This window comes from Bos taurus, chromosome 19 (assembly GCF_002263795.3).
Source record: "Bos taurus isolate L1 Dominette 01449 registration number 42190680 breed Hereford chromosome 19, ARS-UCD2.0, whole genome shotgun sequence".
NCBI lineage: Eukaryota > Metazoa > Chordata > Mammalia > Artiodactyla > Bovidae > Bos > Bos taurus.
The window spans coordinates 52,513,509-52,538,834 of record NC_037346.1 but is presented as its reverse complement, the minus strand read 5'-3'; the positions used below and the strand labels follow the sequence as shown (position 1 = coordinate 52,538,834).

The 25,326-nt window shown below is 45.8% G+C and overlaps 1 protein-coding gene across 5 annotated transcripts in view; it reads left to right on the top strand.

The window, feature by feature from the left end:
* Positions 1–25,326, top strand: part of CCDC40 (coiled-coil domain containing 40) — a 44,296-nt gene that overhangs the window by 5,743 nt on the left and 13,227 nt on the right. For all 5 annotated transcript variants that reach the window (XM_059878348.1, XM_005221283.5, XM_010816576.3 and 2 more), the window contains 9 exons: positions 547–679; positions 1,857–2,020; positions 2,791–2,874; positions 2,952–3,171; positions 9,511–9,668; positions 9,867–9,989; positions 13,024–13,145; positions 24,565–24,808; positions 24,889–25,071. In XM_059878348.1, the coding sequence (XP_059734331.1) occupies positions 547–679; positions 1,857–2,020; positions 2,791–2,874; positions 2,952–3,171; positions 9,511–9,668; positions 9,867–9,989; positions 13,024–13,145; positions 24,565–24,808; positions 24,889–25,071 (1,431 nt within the window). The remainder of the gene's footprint in view (positions 1–546; positions 680–1,856; positions 2,021–2,790; positions 2,875–2,951; positions 3,172–9,510; positions 9,669–9,866; positions 9,990–13,023; positions 13,146–24,564; positions 24,809–24,888; positions 25,072–25,326) is intronic.

The following is a 25,326-nucleotide window of genomic DNA, read 5'->3' as shown; positions in this document are numbered from 1 at the left end:
AGGGTCCCGTGCAGGGTCATTGTCTGCCCTTACTCATGTTCACCAGTTCAGCAGCAGCGGTAGTTATTGTCAACGATAATCATTGCAAGAGTCCCCTTTAGAGTTAAAACGGAGCCAGGTGTTTGGGAAAACATTTTCTTCTGGAAATGTTCCCAAAGTGAAACTGTTTGAAAGAAGAGAAGAAACAGCTCTCTTGGGAGACCCTGGCCGGGGCTCAGGCTTTCAGAAATGCTGTTTACCAGCCTCAGGGAGAGCAGTGTATGGGAATAAAGAAACTCACATCCAGCACATGCCCATGCCTCAGTGTTTACACTTTGCTACAGATCCAGACCGGCAGAAACCACTCCTAAATCCCTCATTGGGGTGGAGGTAGGTGTTTTTTGTTTTGACGATTGCAAAAGCCAAGTGATATGCAAGCAATTTTCTATTGCTTTACCAACTGTGTTAAATTTTGAACACTGTAATAATCAAATTTGAATAACGCCTCAGTCCTGACTAAACCCTCAGAAATTCAGATTTGGTTGTTTTTGCTCTATACAATCCCAGGGAACACTCCAGCAGAAGGTCTTTCCTCTGGAGGCTGGGCATCACCTCAGACAGAGCCCAGGGAGCAGCGACACATCCCTGGGTCTTGACGAGCTGCCTCCGGGCACAGAGGAGCCCTTTGCCCCGGAGTCAGGTACTACGGGACAAGCCACTTCCCATCCCCTTCTGTGCAAGGGCTCCCACTCCTTCGCCCCCTGTTACCTCGTTTCCTGTTGGGCTGAGTCTAAAGATAAAAATGTCATTAACAGAAATGGATAAGACACGTAGAACATTTGTTCTGTTTTATCTAATTTAATCCTTTCACTTACCTGGTGAGGTAGGAACTGTTCTCCATTTTACAGACCATGAGAGTCATTAAGTAACTTACCCATGTAAGTGGCAGAACCAAGCCTGGACCAAAATCCGGTGACACGGCCCTGGCTACACATCCCTCTCTGCCTTCTGGTCTCAGAGGGGAGCTCGGCCCTAAACATGTCCCTGTGGTTGAGTTTTCCAAGGTGCTTTCAGGCACACCCCTATCTCTCCACTTGGTTCTGGTATCCCAGTGTTGAGTACATGAGAAAGCAGATTGGGTTGTTTTATATTGTATATAACCTGATGGGAAGAACTGACTCATTGGAAAAGACTCTGATGCTGGGAAAGATTGAGGGCCAGAGGAGAAGGGGATGACAGAGGATGAGATGGTCGGATGGCATCACTGACTCAATGGACATGAGTTTGAGCAGACTCTGGGAGATAGTGCTTAGTGACGAAACAACAGCAACAACAAGTATTCCATTTGATGGTGGTGTGCGGATGACCCAGCCAACAAAACCTCGCCTCACCTACAAGAGACCTGCAGACAGCACTCATCTAAATGAGTTAGAAACCAAACAGGGTCTCTCCAGCCCAGGAAGGAAGAAAAGCTGAAACTGGAGCCTCACTGATTGCTTTTCAATCGTATCAGTTGTTTTCCTTAAAAAAAAAAAAATCTATTCCATCATTAAGAAGCCCCCTTTCTGTTCATTATTTATGAATATTGTTCAATATTTATGAATATTAAAAGGTATCCACAAAATGTGTTTGCTTCTTGTCTACCTTTAAAGTTCAATCATTCCTACAAAATATGTTGAATTAGCTAGTAGAAAATTCATGAGCAGAAGACCCTATTAATAGCATTGTTAACCCTAACCCAATGGGGGCTTTGTCTTTCTCTTTTCCCTCATGTTGCACAAGCCTGGGCATTTAGCTTTCTGATGAACTTCCCCCAGATAAGCACTCTATTAACTCCTCAATAACATTTGCTGTTCCCCCCTTACTTGTCCCCCTAGAACCCGACACCCACCCCAGGGAGGGAGCCACGTCCTCCTTCCTGGACAGGATCCAGCAGCTAAGCATGGTGGAAGAAGGGGGCCTGGTGGAGACAGTGGAATCTGAGGGCAGCGATGAGGCGGAAGAAGACAGATCCCAGCTGGTGGTCTTGGACCCAGACCACGTAAGACATTCGCGGGTTTTGCTTTTGCCCCACACAGACAAAGATGGACTTAGAGACACTGCTGCACTTGCCCTGTTCTGCCTGGAGCCTCCACGGCCCGCCTTTTACCCAGCAAATGCTGTGCTCTGTTTCATCTGCTCCCCGAATAGTTTATCTGCAGGGTTTGGGCTGCCACTTTGTCAAGTGTATTCTCCCTTCAGGTTCATTCATTCAGACTCAGCATTTCTCAGTCACTGGAAGCCGATCTCTCTTCATGGTGGGGGCTTCCTGAGCACTGTAGGGTGCTGAGGAGCATCCCCGGGGCCTCCGCCCACCAGATGCCAGCAGCACCGTCTTGGTTGTGATAGCCAGAAATGTCTCCAGACTTTGGGCGGGGGCAAGGTGACCTCCACTGAGAGCCATCGCCTGGCATGTCCCACAGCTCTGGCAAGGCGGGAGGACGGGTCTTGACTGGCGCTAAAGTTGCAGTGGGAAATGGGGCTCAAGGTTCATTTGGTGCTGGCATCCAAGGCTCTGCTCATCACTGCCCTTCAGCTCTGGGGATTAAACCAGTACCACCACCCCAGCTTATCCTGTCATTTTGTCAAAATATGCACTCAGGTCCTTCAGTGCCTACAGTGAGACCACAAGTGACTTCTGAAGTAAGAATCCTGGGCAGAAGTGGGGAGCACCCAGTATGAAAGTCATTTCTGTCTCCACCTCACCAAGAGCTGTGGCTAAGCCCTGGAGGGGACAGGACAGTAACTGGCTATACTTTTCCATTGTTCTAGCCCCTGATGATAAGATTCCAGGCTGCCCTGAAGAGCTATCTTAACCGGCAGATAGAGAAACTGAGGCTGGAACTTCAAGAACTGGTGCGTACCTGTCCCACCTCCCACTCAGCTGTGCTCCCTCCTGCATCTCCATGACCCAGTTTCTCTCTCTGGTGCAGAGCGTGGCCACCAAGCAAAGCCGAGTCCAGCGGCAGGAGCTGGGGGTGAACCTTTACGGGGTCCAACAGCACCTGGCCCGCCTGCAGATGCAGCTTGAGAAGAGTCACGACCGCCACTCCATCGCTGCGTGCACGAGGCGGCAGAAGGAGGAGGAGCTGCAGAGGGTACGCTTGCTGTATGCCAAGACCTGTGAGACCGCCAACGAGGAGCGCAAAAAGTGTAAGGCAGCTCTGCGTCCTTGCAAGTGTCCATGGAGGTGTCCCCACATGCCACAGAGACCCTAAGGGGATCCTCACCTGCCATCGAATCCCTGAATACCTTTGCAACCTGGTGGGGTGGCCCAAGTGCCATCATGACCCCAAGGGGTGTCCCCATGTGCTGTCATGACCCTGAGCCACTGTAGGATATCATGAAAGGCAAGATGTGTTCATGTCCTGGAGGCATTCCCATCCTTTTTGGGAAGGAAAGACCTGTCTTAAAATGCACCTAATTAGGCAAAGCAGCAAACACTAAAAGCCGGCAGGTTGGGTTTATGGAGGCAAAAGTGGGAGAGGCTGCTGGGCTGCTGGGGTGGAAGATAGGGTCTCCAGAAGGCAGGGAAGAGTGGGGATGGGCAGGGTTTAAACAGGTGGGGAGGTATAGGTGAGGCCAACCCAAAGTGCAGGGACCCATGATCCAGAGCCCTGCAGCCCCAGGCTGTGCGGCAGGTTAAGGGGAGCAGGTGACTCTGGAGCAGAAGAGACCACGGGGCTAGGACTAGTCACTGTTCCTACCAGAGCAAAGCCCTGCACAGAGAGAGGCAGTGGGCCGCAGTGAACAGCATGGTCACAGCCGATTATTTCAGTTTTTGTGTTTTTCATGTTTCCGACTTTCTTTGTCACCTCTGTGTGACTATTATAATGGGGGAAGTAACCTAAAAGAATTTGAAAGAAAACAGAATCACACCTGTATCTCAACTGTCAATGGAAAGAAGCATTTTGGACCCTGAGAAATGTAGGAGAGGATTCCAGACAGAGTTGGGGAAGTGCTCACTTAGAGAGCACTCCTCCCTGATTATCACCAAGTTAACAGAATCTACCAAAAAGAGAAGGCTTCGCTAGTGGCTCAGATGGTAAAGCGTCTGCCTGCAATGCGGGAGACCCAGGTTCGATTCCTGGGTTGGGAAGATCCCTTGGAGAAGGAAATGGCAATCCACTCCAGCATTCTTGCCTGGAAAATCCCATGGACAGAGGAGCCTGATAGGCTACAGTCCATGGGGTCACAAAGAGTTGGACACAACTGAGAGACTTCACTTTACCAAAAAGAGAAGAGCAGGGCACTCACACTAGAACAGTGGAGCCACATCCTCCAGTTATAACAGAAGTTAGACCATTTTGAAAGAGGACACAGGTCCCCTGCTCCCTCCACACAGGAGCAATCATGCCCACCAGCACCCCCCATCAGAGGCTAAAGGCGCAGATGGGCTTCTGGAAAGATCCAGTTGTCTTTATGGACACTGTGTCCTTTCTGGAGGTCACCAGGGAGCAGGAGCAGAGCTTGTTCCACCAAGCAAGGACCCACCTCACAGCACCATTTCTCCCTTCTTTGAGCTAAACAATTTGGGTGATGGTCCCAGCCCTGCCCACCAGGTGCTGCCACTGCCCTGTCCTGTAGGTGAAACATGGGCCTTTGCTTCTGGACAGTGTCTACGGTTGCCCACCTTACTTGGGAGGGAGGTGAAACCCACCAGTCAGTAACCTTCAAACCCAAGTGTGAGTCCACAGCAGCAATCCCCAGACAGGAGAGCAGACCTCTCCACAGACGAGCATCGGGTTCTGAAACTGAGCATGTGCCAACTCGTGTTTGACGTGAGACTTTAGAGGCTATCTCACCAGGCAAATGAAAACCAACTGTTAGAGAAAAGGATACTCAGAATTAAAAAATAGAATCATCATCCCCCCTCCCCAAAAAAGTACAAAATAGATAAATCAGCACTGCTGAAAATTGAGCAACTGAGTTTGTATACTGAAAGTCCAGTGTGAGGAATTCTATCCAGAATTCAGAGCAAAACCCCAAAGTGATGGACATTCTGAGAAAGAGATAAAAGACATGGATGTAGGTCTGGTAAAGTCAGCATCCATAACATAGAAATTCCAGGAGATTAGGGGCATTAACCAATGACATCAGAGGAAAATGTTTGCATGAGTTCAAGAAAGATGAATTTTCAGGTGTAAAGACTCATGTAGGGCCAGGTGGGTGGAAGAAAAAATAAACATGCCCAGACATAGTTGGTGAAATTTTTAAATTCCAAAGGTAAAGGGAGGGAAATGCCATAGGATTACAGACAGGACAAAACCAGACATTCCCTATGTTATTCAACCCTCCAGAGGGTGGAAATTTTGGGAAATGCTTCCCAGGCTTGTTTTATAATTCTCAGTATAATCCTTACTGGAAAAAGCTTCCAGTGTACAAAACATAGTGATCCTACTTACACGATATGAAAATCCTAAATAAAATATTAGCAAATGTTAAACTTGTGCTCAGCAACAAAAGATTAAGTTTAGCAATATATGAAAAGAAAAAAATAGCTCCTAGTGAAGGAGGGCTTAATTCTGGAATAATTTGAAATTAAGAAATCTACTGATTCATTGCACTTTTTTCTTAAAGGAGAGAGAACAAAAAGATTTTCTGGGTGGATGCCCAGTGGATGTTTGAATAAAACTCATTATTCATCCTAAACTAGGGTAGAAGGAAATTTCTTTGTAAGTGTTTATCAGCAACTGATAAGACAGTTTTACTCAGTGGAAAGCCCTGGAGTGATCATAGCTAACGTGAGGAATGAGATGAGGATACACTGTTTTGGACATTCCAGCTATGAAAGAAAACAGGAAATATAAACAAAGTATAGATTCTGGATATGATGTCATGAGACTCATTCTCCACCAATGGTATGATTGTTTACCTAGAAGATTCAAGATTACTGTTGAAAAAGAAGCAAATAAAAGTAATAAGAAATCTATAAAGTAACTGAATACCAGAGTTATAATTTTCTTTTCTACCAGTCATATCCAATTATGAATTATTAATGTAATTGTAAAAATCTCATCCATGATATCTATAACAGCCATAAAATACTTAGGAATAAGTCTAATAAGAAGCAAGTGAACCAGACTTCCCTGGTGGTCCAGTGGTTAAGAATCCATCTGCCCAGGCAGGAGACATGGGTTAGATCCCTGGCCCTGGAAGATCCCACATGCATTGGGGCAACTAAGCCTGTGCCACAGTGACTGAGCCCACACGCCCTAAAGCCCGTGCTCTGCAATAAGAGAAGCCATCGCAATGAGAAACCCATACACCGCAACTAGAATAGGCCCGCACACAGCAAGGAAGACCCAGCGTAGCCAAATAAATAAATAAAAGGAAGCAAGCAAACCTGTCGGAAGAAAAACAATAAAACTTTACTAAAGGATATAAAACATTTAAATAAATGCAACAGTCATGTAATGGGATGGGCAGATGCAGAATATATAAATGTTATTTCTCTAAATTAATAAGCAGTTCACTGCAAGTCCAGTTAAAATCCACAATGGGATGTTTGGGTGAGCTTGAATTTATTTAAGATGGTTAATTATTATTTTTGAGGAGTAATAATACAAACTTGAAGCTCTCTGGAGTCTCCCTTTGGCCCAGTTCAGCCCCCTCTGCAGAGTCACAATGGTATGATTGATTCTTGTGTATTCTTTTAAAGATATTTTTGTATATAAAGCAAAGTTATAAAGGTGTGGTATTTTTTTCTATTTTTTTACGCAAGTAGCTGTATACTATGCCCACCACTCTGTTACTTGCTTTTTCCCCCTTATCAATGCTTGCTAGAAATTATTCCAGAGCAATACCTTAAAAACTCTCCATTCTCAACAAATTGATTTTCAAGATCCCTTGGAATACTAAATGCGTAAGAATATCCAAAAAATTTTGAAAGAGAAGGGTAATGAGGGAATATCGTCCCAACAGGTATCAAAGCACTGTATCAGTCTACAGCAATAGAAACGAAATGGCTCACGGGGAAAACACGGGCAAATAGATCAATGGTGCAGAGTAGGGGTTCCAGGAAGTTTATCTGGAATCTGTTTATTGCAAATTGAATGTACAGATTGCACTTTAAAATCACTAAATATTTTCACTCATTTGACCATCCAAAAAGGAACACTTAGACTCCTATTTCATGCTAAGCAAAGCCTGTTGACCCTGCATATCCTTTTCTGACACCAGGTCAACAAAACTCTGCTTCTAGAGGGCTCACCTGCTGAGGTCAGGCCCGTCTGATAATTACCCTTTTTGCCCCAAAACACAACCTGATCTCAGGAGTGACACCAGGGGCAGAGTTCACGGGGGCTTTTCAAGACTCTGCCCACCCTGTCTTATTACAGGAAGGGCCCTTCAAGGCCTAATAGGTGAGACTACTATCCTGCTATAGAAGAGGGGTGATGGTATGAGTAGGCAAGTCAAAAGGGAAAAGGGCAGCTGGTCTTCATACTGTGAAAACAGACTTGATTTCACTAATGTTGAAAGAATACAAATTAAAAAGAATATTTGAGGACTTCCCTGATGGTCTAGCAGTAAAGAATCTGCCTGTCAATGCAGGGGACATGGGTTCTATCCCTGGTCTGGAGATCCCACATGCCGTGGGGCAACTTAGTCCCTGAGCCACGACGACTGACCCCCAGGCCCTAGAGCCTATGCTCCGCTACAGAGAAGCCACTGCAATGAGAAGCCCGAGCACTGCAGCTAGAATGCAGCCCCCCTCACCGCAACTATAAAAAGCCTGCTTGAAGCAACGGAGACCCAGTGCAGACAAAGATAAAATAAATGAACAAAAATTTTTTTTAATAAAAAAAATTTGAAATATTGGCTCTCAGTCACTCAGCCAGGAAAGAAGGAAAGAGGGGGAAGAAGTGAGTGCCCTGGAGGAAGGGTGGGCAGGCTCCCTGATTCAGGTGGGGGGAGTTATTCAGCACCGTCTACCATAGCGAAGGGCCATAGGCTGGGCGACTTGAACAGTAGAAGTTTGCTTTCTTGTAATTCTGGAGGCCAGATGTACAAGATCAAGGTGTTGGCAGGGTGGTTCTACCTGAGGCCAATCTCCTGGGCTTGTGGACAGTCATCATTCCCCTGTGTCCACACAGGGGCTCATCCACTATGTGTCTGTGTCCTAACCGCCTCTTCTCCTAAAGACACCAGTCGTTGGGCCCACCCTAGTGACCTCATTTTACCTTAATGACCTCTTTAAAGACCCTCTCCGCAGATACACTCCTACAGTCCACCCAGCAACCACTCTTTATACAGAACTCCCCCATCTTTTCCCTGTACCCGCTCCGTTCCTCTCCCCTATAATTCTTATCCACAGGGGACCGAAAGAATTCTCTAGTGTTAGAGTTTTTAAATCATCTTGGATGTTAAAAAAATGTGTTTGTCAAGTTTAAGTCCATCCTTCAGAAACACCTGACTCTAATATGATATTCACCCAGCAGCCTTTTGATCTATAAATCGATTTTCTGTTTGGATCTACACACTGAATAAGGAACGCTCTACACCAGTGAACAGTTACTTACTGGTGGAAGTTTATCTCCCTAAATAAGCTGATGTTTTAGCTTATAAATCCATCTCATGAGAGTTTTGTTACAAGGAACCCATACTTCAGTGGTGCTCAGCACCCCCTTCAGGCTGGTTTTTCTCCCAGGGGATTTAGGACCGAACCTGACGTTGCCAACTCCATGTGGTAAGAAATCTGTAAAATTTACACAAGGCCTCATCACCTTGACACTGTTTCAGAACATCCTTGGACATGAAGAATCTCTAACATGTGCTGGGAGTTGGAGGGCGTGTTGCAATTAATAGGCATCAGTTCAGTTCAGTCACTCAGTTATGTCCGACTCTTTGTGACCTCATGGACTGCAGCACGCCAGGCCTCCCTGTCCATCACCAACTCCTGGAGTTTACTCAAACTCATGTCCATTGAGTCGGTGATGGCATCCAGCCATCTCATCCTCTGTGTCATCCCCTTCTCCTTTTGCCTTCAATCTTTCCCAGCATCAGGGTCTTTTCCAAAGAGTCAGTTCTTTGCATCAGGTGGCCAAAGTATTGGAGTTTCAGCTTCAGCATCAGTCCTTTAATGAGTATTCAGGACTGACTTCCTTTAGAATGGACTGGTTGTATCTCCTTGCAGTCCAAGGAACTCTCAAGAGTCTTTTCCAACACCACAGGTCAAAAGCATCAATTCTTCGGTGCTCAGCTTTCTTTATAGTCCAACTCTCACATCCATACATGACCACTGGAAAAAACAGCCTTGACTAGACGGACCTTTGTTGGCAAAGTAATGTCTCTGCCATTTAATATGCTGTCTAGGTTGGTCATATATTCTGTCTCTCCACCTATTAATAGACTGTAAGGTCTTTGACGGCATGGTCCAGGTCTTTGTAGTTTTAAGGCTGTTTCTCAGGCCCATCCCACAGTGGGGGGAGGGGTGCTGCGTCCATGTTGGTCTGTATGCAATGCTGGGACACCCTCCCCTTCTCTTCCCAGTGGCAGCTCTGCAAACTGAGATGGAGACCCTGGCTCTGCATCTCTTCTACATGCAGAACATAGACCAGGACGTGCGTGACGACATCCAAGTGATGAAACAAGTCGTGAAGAAGTCAGAAGCCCAGCGCATGCGGGCCGAGCTGGAGAAGAAGCAGCAGGTATTCTGCAAAGACGATGCCCACGTGACGATAGCTACCCCTTGGATTTCCCAATCAGCCTTGCCCATGTTTGAATACCGCAGCTCTGGGGGAGCCGTGTCCAGCCTGGGATCGCTGACATGGGTCTGGGTTGGTGGGGACCAACCATGCGTCTTATCTCTTATTGTCTCACCATGCATCTTATCCCTGCCCTTCTAGGACCTGCACGTGGACCAGCTGACCACCCGAGCCAACCAGCTGGAAGAACAAACTGCCCTGTTCGAGGCCCAGTACCACGCACAGGCTAAAGACACTCAGATGCTCAGGAAAGCAGTGAGTGAGGTAAGCATCACCCATGCCATCTGGCAGTGCCCGGGAAGTGCCTGCATGCCTACTGAGAGACTGACTGAGCCCTCAGTTAGCTGGCTCACCCTCTGCACATCTGTCTGTCCTCATAAGCATCTCAGAGCACCTGACTGACCCACGGTGATGATACCAGCTGACTGATGGCCGGTATTCTTACTCTCACCGTAGCAGTGACAGACTAGAAGATGTCCCAGAAGCTGGGACATTCTGTCCTGCTTGCTGGGACATCCTTAGCAAGCTTCTTAGCAACAGCAGACCTCTTTCAAGGAGAGCTGAAGTTTCCCTAACCATTCTCAGCCTGGACTGCTGGCACACCTGGGCAGTGCCCACATCTCCATTCCATAGCAAGTAAGAGAGAGCCCAGGCTCAATGCGACGCCAAGTTCAGTGACTGGCACTGGAAACCAAAATTGCTGTCACTTTTTAATCTGTGAATCACCATCTATTTCATACATGCAGTGATGGCATGAAAGAAACAACACACTTTCGCTGAAGGAAAGACAAATGGGTGGGCTTGAACAAACAAACATATGTGGGTCCACATGGGAAAGTGCCCAGTTCTCACCAACCCATGAGTATACTTAATCTAGAATGAATGCCCATCAGAATCTCGGCAGAGGGAAGCTCTTTAGTTAACAAAGCAATTCTTAAGTTTACCTAAAATATAAATTCAGAGGACTAGTAGAGAATTGTCCAGGGAGGAAAGTTCATGAAGGCTGTTTGCCCGGAAATGACAGGTTTCCTGAGACATGAGACTTTCTGGGCTAACACCAGGGGAGTCCAGGACAAACCAGGATGGTGGGTACCCCCCTAACATTAAATACTATGAAGCCCAAGTGGCTAAAATAATGACTTACTGCAGTCAGGGACAGACAGGTAGGCTGTGGGAGCCTGTGAGAGAGCCCAGAATCAAGGAAACGTTTGAATAGAAATTTCATGGATTGTAAATTAATGGTGAGCAAGTGAGTTATGCGCCCAGTGGTGTTGGGACATTTGGTTAATCAATTTGGGGAAAAAAATCACATCTTTTCCTCATACCACACACTAAAACAAATTCAACTATTGAAATGAGGGAAGCTATACCAGAAGAAAGAAAAAGAAATATCTGTAGAGTCCTGGGTTGGAGAGGGCTTTCTAAGCATCATACCACTAAGTTTGGTGGTGTAAAGAGATTTTGAAAATCAATCCAGAATCTGCCACGCCCGTTTCTGCTCTGTGCTGATCACACACACACACACACACACACACACACGACACTGTCGTTTTCCTTCCATTGCGTCTTTCTGTGTCTCCCACCGCTCCCTGCTGGCTGTGTCCTGCCAGGACAGGGCCATCCCACGTTCGTTCCTCCTGCCTTTCTGCACCCAGAACCAGGGGGCGGGGGGGGAGGTGGGGGCCATGGCAGGTGCACCACAGACACTGATGACAGACAAGGGCAGGACAGGGGTTCTCCTAACCAAGTTGGTGAAGGTGAGCAAGGCAAGGGAAGCAGGGCTTCTACACTGGTAGCGGGGGTGCAGCGTGCCTTCATCAGGATCTTTATTCAAGGACAATATTGCACCATGTGTCACGGGCACCCACCCCACCCCCTAGCACACTCTCCCAAAATATCACTGTTCAGCCTTCATTCCAGGGAAAATGGGCATGCAAATTAACTTTTTGTACATTAAATACTCAGTGAACAAAATGAATAGAGAGTCCCTGGAGACACAGTGCTGTGTGTGATAGCAAAGAAAGTCCCAAGAAGAGGACTTTGGCTAAACAAATTATGATATATCCATACAGTAGAGGACTACCAATAAAATATTTGCTAACATGGAAACCCATTCACAATATGCTATTTTAAATACTAAGTTATAAAACAATAATAGAATGTGATTGCACACACACAGGCAAACACAACACACACACATCAGGGTGATAGGAATGGTAAACTTTAAATAATGGGCTGATTTTTATTTTCTTTTTGCTTATTTACATATTCTAATTTGCATAGAATGAACACTTTTTTTTAATGCGGACTGTGTTTAAAACTGCTGCTGCTGCTAAGTCACTTCAGTCGTGTCCGACTAAAAACTGAATTCAGCTCAATCTTTACCTCTCAGCCTGCACCTTGGTCAACAAGCCCTTGTCTGGCAGATTGGGGAGCTCCGTGGGAGGGCACCTGCCCCTGGCTGACCGTCCCCACTCAGCCCAGCCTGGGGAGGAGCCCAGCAGTTTTGGCACCTTCTGCCTCAGCCGGGTACCGTGGGTGCACAAGCTGGTCCATGGCACAGAGCGGCCTTCTCAGTTAATAACTTACCCAGATCCAGAAATGTCTCAGCAGTCATGGTATAATTAACTCACACCACTTTATGCTCTATAACGGTAATGAATAGATGATTTATTAAAGCCCTGACGACAGGAGTGCGATTCCCCAGTGTAATGCCTCCTTTCACATCCAGCTCTGCCCTCTTATCATCCCTGTGAGTGTTCGAGGCCGCTCTGACCTCCAGTGTCTGCCATGCACATCCCGCAAGAGCAGAGGCTGACTGGACTCAGCATCTCCACTAAGATGCTCGTGGCCCAAAGAGGGTCCCACCCGAGCCTTCACTCCGTGCCCCTTCCAAGAATCAGCACGAGGCCAGACTGCTAGGAGTGCAGTGATTCCCCTGGAACGACACTCAAGGACATTCACGAGACCCAGCACTTGGGGTCGAGCTGAGTGTGCTGGGCCTCCAGGCACCATCCCACCTGATCTGATGGCCCAGCATGTGGCTACTGTTATTGTTCCCGTGTCACGGCTGGGGCTCAAGGCTCAGGCAAGTGCTGGATGGGCTTTTTGAGCCGTGTTTAATTTCACGTGTGTCCTTCTGTTGCTGAGAGTAGCCTCAGCAACTATATAAACAAAAGCTAGGGTCACGGGGAAGGAAGGCGATTTGGGAAGCTTGGGGCTCTCCGATGTCCTTTTGGGGGCTCTGAGCTTAATGACGTGAGACCAACGTCCACGTAACCTCGACTGTCCACTGCAGGCCTGCACGGAAATAGAGGCCATCAGCATGGAGAAGAAGCACATCCTGCAGCAGTGGGCCACCAGCCTGGTGGGCATGAAACATCGCGACGAGGCTCACAGGACCATCCAGGAGGCGCTCAGGTGCGGGCGGCCCTGCTGGTTGCCACAGAGGTGGGCCAGGCGTCTCAGGGCCACAGGCAGGGCCCTGGATGGAGCGGTGGGAGAACTTGTGACATGTGGGAACTCGGAGGCAGGTGCAAAGTGGACTCCATGCCCGCCTCCTCCCAGGCGAGCACGGAGCGCCCGTCCCCAGCTCTCCTGGGACAAAGGGGCGCACCTGCAGCCCTGCGGCCCCAATTTCCGTTCTTGAAACCCCCCCTTATTGTTCACCCAGATTTCAGTGTTTCTTAAATCCTTTCAAACTTTCCGTGGCACCGGGAGCTGCAAAGCTTTCATGCTCAGATTTCCTGGGAGGATTAAGGAGAAACAGTGAGAAAGAGAGGGAAAGAAAAAGGGGTATTTATCTTGGAGAGATAAAGGTGTCCCTTTGATTTGCAGTTTCACCACCTGTGTGCAGAAACTTCACCTATTGTTCTGCCGAGGGCTGAGTTCCAATCGAAATCCCGCTTTAATCTCCCCGAAAAGGGAAGGAAGAGGCCCCGCCTGGCATTCCCCTCTCACTTCTAGCGAGGGCTAGACGTGCACCCTGGGTGGGGTGGTGGAGCCTGGGGGTTCCACCATTGCCTTAGTTCCCCAAACCAGCAGGATGCTTGGGGTCCAGATGTGGAAGCAGGTCCTAGAGGGAACGCGTCATAGCTCAACTCAGCCCTCAGCGTGCAGCCTGGCAGTGAGCTGTGCCCAGGAGAGGCCTGCTGACCACGGGGAGGAGGGATTAGGTTGCTTTGCCAGTCCCATGGCATGGCCTCTGGTAGCCCAACAGCTAGGAGAGACGTTCCTTCTCAGTCTTGTGATTAAGAAAAACAAAAATGGAGGCATATACCTATGACTGTTTTTAAAGCAAGCCACATTTATGTGGGTAATGCCAGACTAAAAATACTTATTTCCTTCACTTCCCTGAGTCGATGATAGAAAGACAAAGGGAGGCCTTCCCTGGTGGTCCAGTGGTTAAGAATCCGCCTCCCAGTGCAGGGGACATGGGTTCAATCTCTGCTCTGGGAAGATCCCACGTGCCTCAAGGCAGCTAAGCCCATGTGCCACAACTATTTAGCGGGTGCTCTAGAGCCCACGAGCCACACCTACTGATGCCCGTGTGACCTAGAGCCCGTGCTCCGCAACAAGAGAAGCCACCCCAATGAGAAGCCCGTGTGCTGCAGCAAAGAGTAGTCCCCACTCTGCAACTAGAGAAAACCCACTTAGCAACAAAGTTCCAGCACAGCCAAAATGAAATGAATACATGTTTAAAATCTGAAATAAATAAATAAATAAAAAAAGAAAGCCAAAGGGAGAATCAGAATTATCCAGGCAAAGTCTGGCTAAAAATCTGCCTTCCCTTTGAACATGCAGGGAGGGACTGGACTGTCCCAGGGCTGTGGGCTTGGGCTGTCCCCTGCCCGGCCCCCTGGGGCTGCTGGTCTACCTGCTTCCGCTGTGTCTGTCGACTGAGAGCTGCCCCATGTTTGGTGAGCAGAGGCCTTAGCTAGTGAGCAGTTTTTGCCTCTTGCCTAACACTGACCTTGAGTAAGGTCAAGGCTGAGAGTCTCATGGCCTGTGGACTCCCCCACACAGGGACCTCCAGAGTTCAGGGGGACACCCTGCATTTAGGCCAGCACTCTGTGTCTCCAGGACTAACCTGGATATCCCCCAACAACCCTCCTCCTGACCTTGTCCCCTCCACTCCCACCGGCTGTTCCTACCTGTCCTCTGAGGCATGGCTTGACGGTCACTCCTTTTCTTTTTTCTTGTTTTGAAATTCAGTATTTTGAATAGATAACACAGTGACTTGGTCTAAACTATCTGTAGACTCATATTTAGTGAGGTGAATATGCCCGTGTCCTCCATGACCTGCTGCCCCTTCCCCCACACACACTCCTCCTGGTTTCCTGGGTCTCCATCCCTAGGTCATCCACAATAGCAAAAGAAACTACACAAATTCACCTTCTTCACTTTCCCTTTTGTGCCGTGTTCTGTGCCTTGCTCTTTTCATTCCACTGGGTGTCCTGGAGATCGTCCAAAACATACTGGTTGTTTGTCCCTTCTTTTCCTGCCACATACCCTCTGATGGACTCAAGGTTATCCACATGCCTTTCCCGTCACAGTGTTGCTGTACAGAGTCACATCCAGGGCTATCATAGTCTATATCATTCTGTATAATTATGTTCCCTATCAAGCCGGGAAGTTCTGGATTCCAGGGCACGCACTCAGCAGGCTGGACAGGGATTTCCCAGGAGGGCTGAGACGATAACACTTCCCCCAGCAGTGTTCCAAAGTCCCCTCCCTGACAACTGAGCACATGTTGGACTGTGCTGATCTCACTGATGAGAAAAATGACATCATGTGTTTATAACAGGCACCCATTGAATGTTCATTTTAGCAACGCACACCTCCCCTAACAACAAGTCATAGGGCACTAGTTCTGGCTCAGCTGGCCTTCCTGCGACCCCAGATACATCAGCCATGGAGGAGGGAGGCCTCCTTTCAAACCTGTTGACCGCACAGGATGCTGTGAGAATTGTGAACTGTGATTGCAGCGCTGCATCCAGATAGATGTGAAGGAGGGAATCTGAGACTGTTTAACCAAAGTCAAGGCGTTGCAAAAACAGAACATTGCATCGCTTGGGACTTCCAGGCCAGGTCAGCGGCTGAACTAAAGTACCAAATACAAGCTCGTAGCGTGTAGACCATTTTAGAAAATGAACAAAAACGGTGATTTCCTGGCTGATGGTCCAGTTGTTGGACATGAAGCTAGACATCCCCCTGCCCCCGACCCTCCTGGGAGCTGTCTGGGTGCTGAGGAAGTGCCTTAGCTGTGGGAGAAGAGAGGGAGGTGGAAGGTGGTGTGGGACTTGGAGGCAGGGACTGCCTCCTCAGCGCCGGCTGGCCTCCGTCAGGCCCGGGGTCTGGCAGGTGGTGCCCCACCACCGCCGACATCCCCCAAGCCCAGGGAGGCCTGCAGCTCTGGACACCCGGGGCCGCCACAGGCACAGAGAGCAGCTGGTTAACATGGGGCAGACACAGGGCATGGGCAGGGCCCTTGGGGGTTGCCCTGATGACACACCGTGTCGCATCCCCCCTTCCCACTTGGGGAGGCCAAGTGGCCCTCGCTCCCTGGGACTCCTGGGCATATCGTGTCGATTGGGACCCAGCGGGTGACCTGAGATCACATGGGTCTCTGCTACAGCAAGACGTGAAAGACAAGATTCCCACCAACTCTTTACCATTAGTGGCAAAGTCCCATCAGGAGGGGTCCCAACCACAGAATCATGACGAGGCTGTGGCAAACACTGAGAGTCACACCTGCAAAGCCCACGAGCCTAGTTAGGGAGATTGGGATCCACATTAAATGCTGCATTTAAAATGGACAGCCACCAAGGTCCTACTACATAGCGTAGGGAACTCTGCTCAATGTTATGTGGCAGCCTGGATGGGAGGGGCGTTCGGGGGGAAACGGATACTTGTATGTATGCGTATGGCTGAGTCCCTTCACTGCCCACCTGAAACTATCACAACATTGTTAATCGGCTGTACTCCAATACAAAATAAAAGTTAAGAAGCAAACCGGTCATTCCCATGTGAAACGTCTCAGAACAAGCCAGAAAATTCAGACTATACTGTGTTCAGCTGGGGTTAGGAAGGATACCCTGCCTAGAATTTACACCCTCTCAAGGTCAGGGACACAAACAGGTCCCCTTGTGCCCGGGTTTCTGCTTCTGCCATACTTTCCGATAGGAAACCCAGGGGCAGGCAGGGCTCAGCACCTCTGTCAGGTGTTAACTGGTCACTTCATCGCCTTGAGCTCCTGCAGCAGGTTCCCTCTTAATCCTCAGATGGATTGGGTCAAGCTTCAGACATACTCTAGACTCCACCAGTTCTTTATGTTTTTTTTTTTTTCTATTGGTATCTGTTAATCAAGGACATTTTAATCTATTTTTATTGAAGTATAGTTGATTTACATACAATGTAGTAATTTCTGCTGTACAGCAAAGTGATTCTGTTATACATATATATATATTCTTTTTTAAATATTATTTTCCATTATGGTTTATTATAGGATATTGAATATAGTTTTCCTGTGCTATATATTAGGATTTGTTGTTTACCATTCTCTCTATAAAAGCTTATATCTGCTGACCCCAACCTCCCACTTCATCTCTCCTCTGACCTCCCCTGCTCGGCAACTATTAGTCTGTTCTCTATGAAGGACAATTTTAAAGTGTGTCTTTTAAATTTTTTATTTATTTTACTTTTTGGCCATGCCATGTGGCTTGTGGGATGTTAGTTCCCCCTGGGGGATTGAACCTGGGCCATGGCATGAAAGCACTGAATCCTAACCACTGGGCCACTAGGAGTTCCCAAGTGTGTCTTTTTTAAAAATAATTTTTATTCAGGATAAGTGACCACATCCCAGGAAATTAGAAAAACAGAAATAAAGATTTAAAATACCACCATCTTTCTCCTTTTGTGACAATGACAGTTTATTAGCTAGCATTCTGGTGTCTTTTTGCCAGTGCATGTCTTACTGAGTGTTCTAATTTCTGTCGTAAAAACTGGACATCTTGGACTTCCCTGGGGGTCCAGTGGTTAAGACTCCATGCTTCCGCTGCACGGGGCGCTGCTGAACCCCTGGTCGGGGAGGCTCTGTGTGCTGCATGGTGCAGCCAAAAAAAACAATAAACAAAAAATGTGGGTGTCTTATCATTATTGTCAAATCCTAGATACTTATAAGGCTTCTACTTCCTAAAGAAGTATAAGAAAATAAGTAACTTTTAAAACTTTGGTTTATTGAAGATAACTTATGTAAAAATTTATTATGTAAAGTATTATTGTTAGGTAAATTATTTATTATGTCAATTACCATTATTATTATGTAAGAAGTTATCCTTTGTCAGAGCACGATTCAGATTAGCAAATGGACAGAGGCAAGTAACCATTACACGCTCAAGATATCACGTATTTCCTGCAACCCCGAATTTATTGCCTCTTCCCGCCTCCAGCCCCTAGCAAACACTCATCTGCTGTTTCTGTAGTTTTGTCATTTCCAGAATCTCATATAAGTGGGATCACACGATACACAGCTTTTCTTGTCTGGCTTCTTTTCACTTTGCACAGTGCTTTGAAAGTCTTCCTGGCGTTTCAGGGTCAGCAGTCTGTTCCTTCTCGTTTCCAAGTAATATTCCCTCACGTGGATACATCAACATCTGGTTGTTTCCAGTCTGGAGGGTGGCAGGACCAGAGCTGCAGTGCTGTTGTGTGCAGATGTTGGTGTGGGAATGCAAAGTGGAACAGGTCGCTCTGGGAAACACCTCCACAGCACTGAGATTCCCAGTCAGTCCCATCCTCACCAATGCTTAGCAGTGCCATCGTTTTCATGTTAGTTGTTAGCAGACATGTCGCGGTGTTCTGTTGAGATTTTAATTTGATTTCCCTAATGACTAATGATAGTGAGCATTTTTTCATGTGAGTATTTGTCATATCTTCTTTGATGAAGTCTATTTTGCTCATTTTAAAAAATTGAAGTATAGTTGATTACAGTGTTTCAGGTATACACCAAGCAGCAAAGTGACTCAGATCTATAATACATATATATATATATATATATATATATATATATATATATAGTGTTGTTGTGTTGCTGTCGTTTAGTCACTAAGTCGTATCTGACTTTTTTGCGTGATGCTATAGATTGTAATCTGCTAGGCTTCTCTGTCCATGGGATTTCCCAGGCAAGAATACTAGAGTGGGTTGCCATTTCCTTCTCCAGGGGATCTTCCCAACCCAGGGATTGAACCCATGTCTCCTGCTTGGCAAGTGGATTCTTTACTACTGAGCCACTTGGGAAGCCCACATATACGTATGGAAAAGTACATACACTTTTCCATACATCTTATATTTTATTGTAAGATATTGAATATAGTTCTCTGAGCTGCTGCTGCTGCTAAGTCGCTTCAGTCGTGTCTGACTCTGTGCGACCCCATAGACAGCAGCCCACTAGGCTCCCCCGTCCCTGAGATTCTCCAGGCAAGAACACTGGAGCGGGTTGCCATTTCCTTCTCCAAGTTCTCTGAGCTAGTTTATCTATTTCATATATAGTAGAGTGTATCTGTTAATCTCAAATTCCCAATGCATCCCTCCAACCCCTTTCCCCCTTGGTAACCTTGAGTCTGTTTTTTGTCTATGAGTCTATTTCTACTTTGTAAATAAGTTCATATGTATCATTTTTTTTAGATTACTCATTTAAGTGATACCATGCATTTGTCGATCTCTGACTTACTTCACTTAATATGATAATCTCTAGGTCCATCCATGTTCTTGCAAATGGCACTATTTCATCCTTTTTTGTATCGATGGACGTGAGTCTGAGTGAACTCCGGGAGTTGGTGACGGACAGGGAGGCCTGGCGTGCTGCAATTCATGGGGTCGCAAAGAGTCGGACACGACTGAGCGACGGAACTGAACTGAACTGAATCACTTATATATACACCATATCTTCTTTATCCATTCATCTGTCAATGGACATGTAGATTGCTTTCATGTTTTGGCTATTGTAGATAGTGCTGCTATAAACACTGGGGTGTATGTATCTTTTTGAATTAGACTTTTCATCTTTTCCAGATATATGCCCAGGAGTGGGATTGCTGGATAACATGGTAACTTTATTTTTAGTTTTTTAAGGAACATTCATACTGTTCTCTAGTGGCTGCACCAATTTATATTCCTACCAACAGTGTAGGAGGGTTCCTTTTTCTTCACACCCTCTCCAGCATTTATTGTTTGTACTTTTTTTAAAGTATTCATTTATTTGGGCAAGTTGGGTCTTGGTTGCATCATGTAGGGGCTTTCCTTGTAGCACACGGGCTCTCTAGTTGTGGCATACAGGTTCCAGGAGCACATGGGCCCGGGAGTTTTGGCACGAGGGCTTAGTTTCTCTGCGGCATGTGGGGTTTTAGTTCCCCAGCCAGGGACTGAACCCACATCTTCTGCATTGCAAGTCAGATTCTTAACCACTGGACCACCAGGGAAGTCCCAATTATTCGTAGTTTTTGATTATGACTATTCTGACTGGTGGGCTTCCCTCATAGCTCGGTTGGTAAAGAATCCACCTGCAATGCAGGAGACCCTGGTTCGATTCCTGGGTTGGGAAGATCCTCTGGAGAAGGGATAAGGAATAGGCGACCCACTCCAGTAGACTTGGGCTTCCCTTGTGGCTCAGCTGGTAAAGAATCCACCTGCAATGCAGGGGATCTGGGTTTGATCCCTGGGTTGGGAAAATCCCCTGGAGAAGGGAAAGGCTACCCACTCCAGTATTCTGGTCTGGAGAATTCCATGGACTGTATAGTCCATGGGGTGGCAAAGAGTCAGACACGACTGAGCGACTTTCACTTTCACTTTGATTATGACCATTCTGACGGGTGTGTGGTGATATCCACTGTAGTTTTGATTTGCATTTCTCTAATTATTAGCCATATTGAGCATCTTTGGCTATCTGTATACCTTCTTTGGAGAAATGTATGTTTAGATTTTCTGCCTATTTTTTGATTGGGTTGTTTGTTTTTTTGATATTGAGCTATTTGAACTGTTTGTATATATTGGAAGTTAATCCCTTGTCGGTCATATCATTTGCAAATATTTCCTCCCAGTCTGTATGTCGTCTTTTTTTTGTTTATGGTTTCCTTCACTGTGAAAAATGTGGACTTTTCAGTCCCATTTGTTTATTTTTAAACTTTATTTTAATTCAGTCCCATTTGTTTATTTTTTATTTGATTTTATGTTTTAACTGTGCTGGGTCTTTATTGATGTGCGTGTGCTTTCTGGTTGTGGAGAGTCGGGACTGCTCTCTAATCGCAGTGTGCGGGCTTCTCATTGCAATGGCTTCTCTTACTGTGGAGCACAGGCTCTAGGCATGCAGGCTTCTGTTGCAGCTGGTGGGCTCCGAGCACAGGCTCAGTAGTTGTGGTGCACAGACTTAGTAGTCCCATGGCACGTGGGATCTTTCCTGACCAGAGATCAAACTGGTGTCCCCTGCACTGCAAGGCGGATTCTCAACCACTGGACCACCAGGGAAGTCCCCATTTGTTTATTTTTGCTTTTGTTTCCATTATTCTAGGAGATGGATCAAAAAATATTACTGCAGTTTATGTTAAAGAGTGCTCAGCTTATATTTTCCTCTCAGAGTTTTACAGTATCTGGCCTTATATTTAAGTCTTTAACTCATTTTGAGTTTATTTTTGTATATGGTGTTAGAAAATGTTCTAATTTCATTCTTTTACAAGTAGCTGTCTGGTTTTCCCAGCACTTGTTATTGAAGAGACTGTCTGTTCTCCATTGTATATTCTTGTCTCCTTTGTTTAGATTAATTGACCATGTGTGTGGGTTTATTTCCGGACTCTGTTCTGTTCCATTGATCTATGTGTCTGTTTTGTGTGTGTGTTTGGGCCAGTACCATACTGTTTTGATCACTGTAGCTTCATAGTATAGTCTGAAGTCAGGGAGTGTGATTTCTCCAGCTTGTTCTTCTTTCTCAAGATTGCTTTGGCTATTCAGAATATTTTGTGTTTTCATATAAATTTTAAAAGTTATTGTTCCAGTTCTGTGAAAAATGCCACTGGTGATTTGTTAGGGATTACATTGAATCTGTAGATTGCCTTGAGTAGTATGGCCATCCTAACAATATTGATTCTTTCAACCCAAGAACACAGTATATCTTTCTATCTATTTGTGTCATCTTCAGTTTCTTTCATCAGCATCTTTTAGTTTTCAGAGTGCAGGTTTTTTTTTTTTTTTAATGTGTAATAATGACAGACTTTATTTTTTTGGGCTCCAAAATCACTGCAGATGGTGACTGCAGCCATGAAATTAAAAGACGCTTATTCCTTGGAAGAAAAGTTATGACCAACCTAGACAGCATGTTAAAAAGCAGAGATATTACCTTGCCAACAAAGGCCTGTCTAGTCAAGGCTATGGTTTTTCCAGTAGTCATGTATGGATGTGAGAGTTGGACTATAGAGAAGGCTGAGTGCTCAAGAATTGATGCTTTTGAACTGTGGTGTTGGAGAAAACTCTTGAGAGTTCCTTGGACTGCAAGGAGATCCAACCAGTCCATCCTAAAGGAAATCAGTCCTGAATATTCATTGAAAGGACTAATGTTGAAGCTGAAACTCCAATACTTTGGCCACCTGATGCAAAGAACTGACTCATTTGAAAAGACCCTGATGCTGGGAAAGACTGAAGGCGGGAGGAGAAGGGGACAACAGAGAATGAGATGGTTCGATGGCATCACCAATGCGATGGCCATGAGTTTGAGCAGGCTCCTGTAGTTGGTGATGGACAGGGAGGTCTGTTGTGCTGCAGTCCATGGGGTCACAAAGAGTCGGACACAACTGAGCGACTGAACTGACTGACTAATGATGTTTACTGCTACACTGATGAAATGAGGAAAAAAAAAAAACACAAAACTGGATAAAGCCTAATTGTATCCCAATGAGGTATTTAGAGTTCTATCTGGTCATTGAAAAGAATTAAGGGAAGAAATGTCTGACACACAGAAATTCAAATTCCATTATCCAGGATCTGCAGTTTTTAACTTGACATTACTTATGGGCATGTCCATGGCCAGTATGCTGAGGGAATTTGAAGAGACAGCCACCTGTGTTCTTCCCAGCCACATCATTTACTCAAATGCCCTGAGCGTCATGTTCAAGAGTGCTAAACTGAGATAGCAGCATTTTCTTTCCAAGATTATGATCACGACTAAAGGAGATGGGATGGCAGTGACCACTCCTCACCACCAAGCACAAGCCAACAGTTTCCTGTCCTTCCTCCTCCTATCATCACAATATTAGAAGAGTTTTATTTTTTTTTTAAATTCTAAAGAGAAATGTAGCGTAATTTTTAATTGCATATACACGATTAATAGTATCAGTGAAATAAGAATTAACCAATTCACTAACATTACAAAATCACCAAATATACAAAGCGGTCTTGCACATTAGTTATAACTTACTCCCCGGTTCTCATATTAACCTAAGTAAATTACATATGAGTACAGCCACAAGAGATTAGTTAAAAAGTATAATATAGTTCCAGTTTCAATTTTTTATGTAGTATTAATTACTATGGAAGAAAAAAAATCTCATGAAAGAAGAGTAAGCCAAACTTGCTAAAAATAAAGTCAAAGACTTGCTTGCTATAATCAGTGTGTTTGAATATTTAAAGTACAGTTTGAATGCTTGGGAGACTGTTATCAAAGTCAGTGTTAATATTTTCATTTTATTAATTTGGGTGACAGATTTTGCAAAACATAGGCTCTTAGTCTGTCAGCATGTATAAGAGGATTCAACTCAAATACTTGCAGTTCCTATATATAACTCAAAAGGAACTCAGATGCCTTTACCACACATGATTACATGTGACATAGAATGGTATAAACACACCAATATCCTTTTCTCAAGCATAAAAGTAACATAAATTTACAACCTCTATACTGTGGGATCTGAGAATTCTTTTGAAATTAAACACAAGGAAATTGAAATTAAACACATGACTATAATCATTATAGTCATGGCAAAAACTAGACTGGGGACTGTCCAAGATAACAGTTTCAGTTCCTTGTTAGCAAGTTTTCTCAATTTTACAAGGGGGAAGGAATAATTAGTTTGCTATCTATTGACTTCATTACCATAGTTATAAAAGTACGGTTGACACAGGGAGCGCGAGTGCCTAGCAGAATTAGGTAGACTTAATTTCTTTCCTTTTAAAGAATCCGTTTTGTTAATGTCTAAAAACCATTAAATGCAAGGTTGAATCCGAGAAAGATATCCCAAAATCTAATGCTATTACCACCAAGAACATCCAAAAGCTTGAAGGGATTTCAAAGGGGAACAAAGGTCAGCTTGAATGAATGAAATGAAGTCGCTCAGTCATGTCCGACTCTTTGTGATCCCATGGACTGTAGCCCACCAGGCTCCTCGGTCCATGGGATTTTCCAGGCATGAATACTGGAGTGGGTTGCCATTTCCTTCTCCATAGAAGAGTTTTAGACTTGGGCTTGAGAAGGGTAGTAGTTCCAACACATTAGAAAATAGTAGTCAAGATTCAATCACTGTTGGGACTTCCCTGGTGGTTCAGTGGTTAGGAGTCCATGCTTCCACTGCAGGAGGCTGGGTTTGATTTCTTGTTGGGGAATTAAGATCCTACATGGTGTGTACTGTAGCTATAAAAATAAATATTTGAAAGTCATGCAAAAAATTTTTTTAATATTCAACTAATACTAATAGAGTTGGTTTCCTAATTTCTTTCTCTTCACTCTATGAGCTTCCTCCCAGTAGGGTACCACCATACACATTGGTGTTCTGATATCCTGGCTTTGCTCTTTCAATTTTGGCAGTGAATGCCAGCATCAAGTCAAGTCCATGGATGTTGAGCTTGAAGCCTATAAGAAATCCATCATGAAGGAGGAAGAAAAGAATGAGAAGCTGGCCAGCATCCTGAACCGGGCAGAGACAGAAGCCAACCTGATGCAGAAACTGACCTCACAGTGCCTGACTAAGGAGGAGGCCCTGCAGAATGAGTTTAACACCTACAGGCTCACCCTGCTGGACACAGAGGATGCACTGGGCAAGGCCCATGTGGTATGGTCATGTCCCCCACCAGCAGGGCAAGCCTCCCCACTCTACTTCATAGTATCCACCCTCTAACTCTTTCTTTCTAGGAATACACAGCAACTGTGGGAGAATTGCAGACTCTCCACCAGGCCATCCAGCATGAGCAGGAGCTGAGGAGGAAGATGGATGCCTCCATCATGGAGAAGCTGAAGGAGCACATGACCTCCAACAAGATGACCAAATACTTCCACCAGCTCATCCTGAAGCTCCAGAAGGAAAAGACCAACCTGGTACGCCAGCTGCACACACCTGGGCCACAACGGGTGGATGCTTTCATGGTGCTTAAGCATTGGGGCAGCTCTAGTGGGAACAGACCACATGTGGTGGAAGGGCACGGAGCATGTCCATTCACCTTTCATTTTTGTCTAGTTGTAAAAGTAATGCATTTTTATTGTGGAAAACCTGGAAATACAAAAAGGCATAAGAGGAAAATAAGACAGCTGCAATCCCACCTTCCACAGATAATCTCTTCTGAAACTCAGGTG